The 7,606-nt window shown below is 50.4% G+C and overlaps 1 protein-coding gene across 1 annotated transcript; it reads left to right on the top strand.

Annotated features, from left to right (window-relative positions):
- The first annotated feature begins 4,233 nt into the window (after positions 1–4,233).
- On the top strand, positions 4,234–6,991 carry LOC149808716 (putative DNA primase large subunit). Its single transcript, XM_089995182.1, has 4 exons — positions 4,234–4,394; positions 5,032–5,260; positions 5,613–5,900; positions 6,581–6,991. The coding sequence occupies exons 1-4, from the start codon at positions 4,234–4,236 to the stop codon at positions 6,989–6,991; spliced, it is 1,089 nt and encodes a 362-aa protein (XP_089851308.1).
- The last annotated feature ends 615 nt before the right edge of the window (positions 6,992–7,606 follow it).

The raw sequence follows: 7,606 nt of genomic DNA, 5'->3' as shown, positions 1-7,606 counted from the left end.
TGTACTGGAGTTGCCGATGTCCATATGCCTGCGGTGGTGTTGTGAACAGATACATCATCATGTCATGCATACAATCCCTGATCTGTGAACAAGTATCTCCCAAGATAAACCCACTTCATACAGCTGCACCCGCCGTTGCAAGTTGCGAAGCCAGGTCACACTACATTAGAATGGATTTGAACGCCACTTCAGCCCCCAAAGATCATGTATTTGCAGGCGTCTGGACCAAACAGTTCACTTCGTACCAGTGTTTCTGCCTGGTGAAACACTTGCACGACGTGAAGAGAAGCGAGAGTGACGCCCTCAGTGACATAGCTGCTGGTCCCAAGTATTGACATGTGATGTATCTTCCTACAACAACTACCGCATCCACATGGACATTGGCATTGACATGTCTGAACCATAATCAGTTACCAGATATCCAGGGTGAGCCTGGGAGAGCTTGACATCGGCTTTGACATGAATGCTGAAGCATGTGACAGGTTTTGAAGTGGTTTGTAGCGAACATGTTACTATCGTTGCTCATCAGGTCAGTTGCAGGCATAGAGAAACTGTGGTGAAACTACCGATTCGCTTCAGGAGCCTCATCAATACATTGACGGAAATGGCCATGCACCCAAAACAAACGGAGAGCTACAGCAAGAACTCAACATCTCATGAATGCCTGTGGAAGAGGTGTCTGAGCGACGCTCTGAGAGTGTGAGGTTGGCAATCATGATGACAAGTTGACGGAGATCTGGGCGAAACTGACCTATTTCGCCAGTGGTATCTGAGCGGCGCTCCTGCGCGCTGCGGTTTCTGACGAGGACGGAGGAGAGGCGCAGGCAGTTGCAGATGGTGACGATGCAGCAAGAGACCACCGCTAACACGACGACCATAGCCAGTCCTACAGCACGGGAGCTGGTGTTACTGAATACAGCCAAGTATGCAAGCACGGCCACCATGACCAGTCGTACAGCACAGGGAGCTCAGCGGTCGACAGCTAAGCCTTGACAAGAGCGTATATTTGGAACCAGAAACACTGATTTGAATCAAGATCTGATTCCAGTCAGCTGTGGTTGCTGACCGCTGTGGTAAAATGCGTCATGCTGGCGCTTAATAGATGACCGATTTTATATAAATGAACATGAAATCGACCAGCTCTGTCTTTGCAGAGGCTCTGCTTGATGTGGTGATTGCTTTGATTGAATTGTGAAAGGGTGGTCTGCGCGTGCTCCAGTCCAACATGCATGCCTATGTGTTGTCATTGTTTTCAACCCCTGTGCAAGCTAGATAGGGTACATGGGTGTTACTCATCAGCAACAACGGCTACCAATCTTGAGACAATTGTGGAACTGTGCGTCGATAGCCTGGCGCTCTGCATGGCTTCAACTCCTTTCATTGGCTTGCGATGCCTCGTTTCAGGCATGTGTGCATACGTTCTATTCACCCTTAACACAGCATGGACTCTCTGTGAAGCCAATAGTTATCCGTGCAGATAAGCGATAAGCGTTATCTAATTATGCACGTGCTCATTCAACAAATGAGCAGCCAACTACGCTTTTGTACAGCCCTATTGACGGCAGATGACAGTCGTTTCGATGTACAGATAAGCGACCATGTGTTGAGGATCCCTGCAAGCGAATTCCCCGACTTTGCTGCTTGGCCTGACATCGCTGGATAGCAATGTATGTGATTGATTTTTTTAGGTAACCGACAGAACCAAGCCACACGGACCGACAAACCAAGTTGTACGAAAACGGAAACACACAGAAACCTCCCTCCTCAAGATGATGCTCTGGCAAGCATGTTGAGTGGTGACAGCACCAATCGCGCAACAGCTGGCCAACAAAGTTCAAAGGCAAGGCGTTACAGTTTGAGTGAACAGAACAGATCCGAGCAGCAGCTCGTTAACAAAGCAGTAAGGAAACAGTAAGGCTGTGTCCATTGAGATATCGGACCTAATCTCTGTCGATTAAAAGCTCTAGTCAAGCCCAATGTTGTCCGAGTATGTCTGACGAACATCCGCCGAAACCGCTAAACCGATATCATAATGGAAACAGCCTCATCTCGACGAGTGCATGAGCTGTTTGTCAAAAGACGCGAATTCTTCATGGTGGCAGGTTGAGAGATGCGAAAGCTTCAACATTCATCAGGATCATGTGGCGTGCTTCTGGGAGAGGACAGCGCCTTTCTGGGCCATGTAATGTGACACTCAAGACTTCATCCCCATCTGAAAAAAGGTTGAATGATCTAGAGGCCTTCTTGTCCAACATATGGGAGAACACGTGTCCATGTGGATGCGGTAGTGTTAAAAAAGATACATCATCATCACAACTCCCATATATCAAACAACAAGGCCTCTAGATCATTCCACACACACATCCCCTTTAAGTTTCCTCTGGCACACGCAAAATTGTCTTGTACCGAGGTGTTTGCCTGTTTGGGGAAATGCTTTTAACATCGCACACGAGCAAGCCAGGAGATACAAGGCCTGGGCCGCTACGAACTCTCGGCTCTCTGTCCCGACTCTCTCGGCCCGCTGCAAGAGCTGAGACCGCGTAGCAGCTCTCGCAGTATACTCTCCTTTTGGTTGCACTACGGCCTGTGAAGTCGCCTACGTGCCTGTACCTATGTGTGCCTGTCAGCTCGTCTCAAAACGTTTCGGACACCTAAAATTCAACACCATTGGCTCAATTCCAGACACCAAGGCCTTGTCGACAATGAACAGTCCAGTCTTCCACGTCAATCCGGTGGCACTGCTCAATTCACTGCTTCCCCTCAATGCCTGTGAAATTCAGTGTGTCGTTTCGCCATTACTCTGGGGCTCTTTTCTGGGGCGCGTGAGCAAAGTTTTCGCACATTCGACTCAGCTTCTTAAAAGTTGGTACTAGTGTATCGCGGTGTGGCTGTCATCTGTAGACTTCAACAAAGGCACGACTGAACAACGTGCGAGGCAAGAAAGTCATGTCATTCACGCTAGGAAATGTCTCGGCAAGCAGCTTAGCTACTATTCCAGCAATGAGAACATACGCAGTTCTATATCTAAAGATACTTGTGGGCACGAGTGCACACGAGCCTCTTTCACTCGTTTGTACAAAGTCCCGTCATTTGCCTGTGCAAGGTCCGTAGGACAGCTGCTATCAAGGTTTGGCGGTGACCATCCCACGTCAGCATCACCAAGGAGCAGCAAGTCGTGCACGTCATTCCTGGAATATCTCTGATGAACGAGATGCATGCGGAGTGACGAGACGAAAGTAATAGTGCCCATGAGTCTCGCCCCTAGAGATATCTTATCGCGGAGCATACAAGTCCGTACGCTTGTTCACAAACACCAATCTCTCTCTGCATTTGGTGCATTAACGCGCACGCGTCTTGCTTTCATGTACACAGCAATAATGGCGCAACACTTCAGTACTGTCACAGGTCGTCGTATACCGGGGAACACAAGTATATGATATCAGAATCCGACAACATCCCTTTTTCATGACTGGGAGCCGTGCCCTGTGGCTGGCAACTTCGAGCCCGACACGGGTTTCTGTCATCAGCTTGGTTGCCAGTTGAAATTGTGAGAAAACACGATTAGCCCGTGCACGAGCGCTACAATGCAGCAGGTTAAGCACACAGCTTCCTTCCTTCCTTCCTTCCAAAAGACAGGAGGGATAGGACGCACTCGACATACGAATACTGTGCAAAGCAATGCTACTCATATCAACACCCTGAACAAACAGAGCGGAAGGATGCGTAATGGAAGGACCGGAAGTGGATCATAGTTGGCTGGATGGTATTGAGACAGCAATTCCCACATGTCGTAATCAGGCACGTGCGTGCTTCCCTTGCCACTAGCGCAATCACGTTGCATTCACAGTCAAACCGACGAGGATTTGTACGATGGGCAAATTCCACTCGCCTTGCAGTAGATATCTGTTCTCATGAGTCCAGTTCGAAGTACTGCTGTTCCGATGTTCGATAGGGTAGTATGGTGAGGCGTACTGTCCTTACATGACGCGCAAAGGCATGGGAAGGAAGTGCTTGAGCGCACTGAAGCTATTTCGTTTGTCTTGAATACTCGAGTATCAAAGCCCGCGCTGTGGCCGCATCGCCTTTGCGGCAAGCACTCGGCCCCCGACAATAAAAATGTTGTTTCGTAACACACTGCCTTTGGCTAAACTCGCCTTGAAACAGAGCCAGCAATAAATTCTTGCTACACATTCATCATTCATATATCACTCGCTGCGATCGTGGTGGTACGACATGGGCAAGGCGAATATGCAAGGTGTACGTACCGAGCTCCAAGCCGTGATATCCAGGCTGCTGGCTGGTTCCATCAAACATTCCATTTCCCGTGTAGTTGGAAGGCTCGTTCGAGGCAATGGGGGGAGACAACTGACCAGGCGTGAAGCCCGAATCGTTTGGTAGGGTATCATGATTAGCAGGATACAATTCACGTCGAGTCACAGAGGACGCGACAAGAAGTAGGGAACGCATGTTTATCAAACTATCATATCAAATGTGTTGCTCAAGTACTTAGCTATTTCTGTGAAGAGAGGACGAGCAAAGTCTGACATGGGACGTGGAATATATGTGCTCCACACATACGTGCAGATCAATCTATACTCACGCCGTGTACGCACAGCATAGCATGGGCCTGGAATTCAACGAGAAACACGTGAGGATGAGATGAATTTGCAAACCCATCACCAATTCGTCCACGCAAGAGGTTGGTACAGCTATATGAGCATAGGTGAGATTACAATATTACAATAACACACCAAGGTATGTCTGCAGATAGACATCCTTGCATTTGAATTGAAATTTCAACAGGCACATTCACAGAGCAGCTTTTTTGGGTGCTGTCTGCAAAATGCAGCCACTTTTCGCTCTCTGTACTTTCTGGCTTGCGGCGGTGCGTCGGTTGTCATCTGGAGCAATTTTAGAACGCCTCAAATTTCACCTGTGCCCTGCTGCACTTTCCTGTGTCGCACTCTGAGATCATTGCAAGCTGAACATACACCGTTCAGTATAAACTGTATGTCTTCTTGCTCATCATAGGCATTGGCAGGTCATCATGGCGTGGATTCACAACCAGACGCTGAAGGCGCACTCCAAAGCGCCTGAGCTTTTCGCTTCCAAGCAATCTGCCAGGAATGACGTGCTTTTATCCTTTTACGATGACACCCCTATCGAAGAGGTGTCGATTCACGAGTTTGAGACATTTGCATTGGATCGATTGAGGGGTGCGATTGCCGACCCTGACTCGCTGCAGCATACTCGCCATCCGGTTGGAGCATGAAGCACGTGCAATCAACCATGGTGCCAGTTTTGCAGTTTTAAAGGGAGCAGAACTTGCCAAGAGCCAAGGCAAGAAGGATGCCGAACTTGACAACGTTATCAAGCAGTTGTGTCAAAAGCACCTGAAGGTACGAACAGTTGGCACCACACTCATGCATTTTTACTGCTTGCGAAATGCACGTATTTATACGCGTTATAAGAGTAATGTATTGGTGGCAAGTATGCGTTTTGGGCGTGGCAATAACAAAGAACAACAGCTTTGCAGAACATTTCGACACACTGAGAGAGAGCAGCAAAATGCATTGACAGGGTGCCCTGCTTCATTCCTTTGCGCCTATCAGGTACGGGCTGTGCTCGGAAAGCACTGGATGGCAAGATGCATGGCCCAACCTTGGCGTCGGCAGTTCCGAGCCTGGGATTGTGCGACCGTGAGACAAGGCAGGGCGAGGCGCATGAAAGATGCGTGCATGCAGGCGGCCGATGCGCACGCAACGCACTTGAAAGACCGTATCTCGCACTTCATCCTCCGCCTCGCCTTTTGCAGAACAGAAGACAACAGGAAGTGGCTGCTCGCCCAGGAATGCGAGCTCTTCAAGCATCGCTTCAAGCACCAATCGTTGGATGAGCAGGTGTGCCTGCAGATGATGTAGCATGCCTTATGTCCCCGGCACTCCAAAAACGCTTGCAATACATCGAGGCAGGTCGGTAGCCATGGGTAACGTTATGATGCACAGAGAAATCACAACGCCACCTCGCTAAGCCATCCCTTGTTTTCTCCATTGCCAAGAAAAGATCTTTTCGCCCAGCTCCCTTCCGCTGCAGGGGTAAACTAAGGCTGCAGTCTCTCCAACGCGACAGCCCACGTCAGCATTTCTTCAGACCATGCAATTTGCGGCTCTAGATGCCAAGAAATGTGTGACTTTTTGGGGGGGGGCTGAGGAGGAGGGAGTCCAGTCTGGCAAGGCACTGCCGCAGCCAATTCCGATAAAAACACGACAGCCCGCGCCGGAAACACTGTTTTGGAAATGTCCAAAACATTGCTGGACAAATCCCGCATTGTCCAACAAGGGCCCTCTTGACGTGCGCTGCAAACGTTCTGAATTAGTATACGCCGCTGTGGTACTCACTAGCTCACCAGCACTCAGTAGATGGAAGCTGTGTGCACATGTCAGAAGGAACATCATCAACAGCCAACCGCACAGAGAACTCAGAAGCGGCGTTCCAGACCGTAGGCATTCGTGGCTCCTGAGGCCCGAAAAATGCGCGAAGTTCTGGGACAGACACCCCAACCTGGCGCGCGTGCGTGTAGGCAGCCTTTCTCCACTCCAGCCAGCTGCCCTACCTCCAGGTCACGGACGAAGAGCAGCTGCAGTTTGCAACACAACTCGACCTCGTGTGCCGCTCCGCGTACAACTCGAGCCTCGCAGCGCTGCGGCAGCAGGCCAAGGGCGGCCGGGTTGACTTCTTCAAAGTGCCCTTTGAGCAGGTGCCGGACCTAGTGGCGACGCGCCGCGTGTTCCTCCACCGCGGCGTCGCGTTGGTGCCGAAGGAACTGCTTTCGTCGGTGCTCACGGCGTCCTTCCGCCAGCGTCTCTCTCGCAGCCTCGTGCTCTGCGCAGGGCGTTGTGCCGTCGCGGCTGACGCGCTCGAAGCCGACCGACTTGCGCCGATCATCGCTTCTCTCTCTACCAGGTACGCAGTCAAAAGCGTTGAAGGTTGAGTTCGATCTTCATTGGAAGAGTGAGGCGACAACGCAATGGGAGGGGCACCCCATGTAGTCCTTTCATTATATGCAGCTACTGAGCATGCTGGGAGAAGCCCGGTGTAGTTGCATACTAATATGCATGTTTCTCTACGCTTTTTTGGGGTTATGTGGCTTCCATGGAGGCATTACACAGCTCCTTCGAGCGACATTATCGCCATATGATAAACGCGACAGCTTTTCGCGTTCAGAATTGTAAGGAGAATTGAATCCTTCAACGTGAGTTTTTGTTCTTTCACGCGTCCATCTCCTTTGCACCGATAGCTATCTTCTCATTGCCGACCATGTGCTTACTGAAGCAGTGTTCTTGACGCACTGACAAACTCAGTGCGTGGCCTGGCAGCTTGCTTTGGGGGTCTTTATCCCTGAAAATGCATGATTATCCGGGGCAGAAATGGAGGTCGAACCCCACTCTGACGAAGCGCTGGACAAACTACTGATATCCATTTCATTTTCTTTCCGCACAGCTGCGGCTGACGCGCTTGAAGCCGACCACTTGCACCGATCACCGCTGCTCTCTCTCGAACAGGTGGTCGCTCGTCACACAAGCCAATCGTAATGGCGATGGTGACG

The sequence above is a fragment of the Nuphar pumila genome, unplaced genomic scaffold (genome assembly GCF_984573655.1).
Source record: "Nuphar pumila unplaced genomic scaffold, dmNupPumi1.hap1.1 HAP1_SCAFFOLD_2386, whole genome shotgun sequence".
In the NCBI taxonomy this organism is placed as follows: domain Eukaryota; kingdom Viridiplantae; phylum Streptophyta; class Magnoliopsida; order Nymphaeales; family Nymphaeaceae; genus Nuphar; species Nuphar pumila.
Note: the sequence above shows the minus strand (reverse complement) of the source record. Positions and strands in the feature narration are given on the sequence as shown.

Excerpts from the sequence above, each read along its gene's own strand:
- LOC149808716 (XM_089995182.1), top strand. The coding sequence starts at position 4,234 with ATGGGCAAGGCGAATATGCAAGGTGTACGTACCGAGCTCCAAGCCGTG. Across the intron at positions 5,261-5,612 it reads TGCAGCATACTCGCCATCCG|GTACGGGCTGTGCTCGGAAA; the intron begins GTTGGAGCATGA and ends TGCGCCTATCAG. Across the intron at positions 5,901-6,580 it reads ACCAATCGTTGGATGAGCAG|GCAGCCTTTCTCCACTCCAG; the intron begins GTGTGCCTGCAG and ends GCGTGCGTGTAG.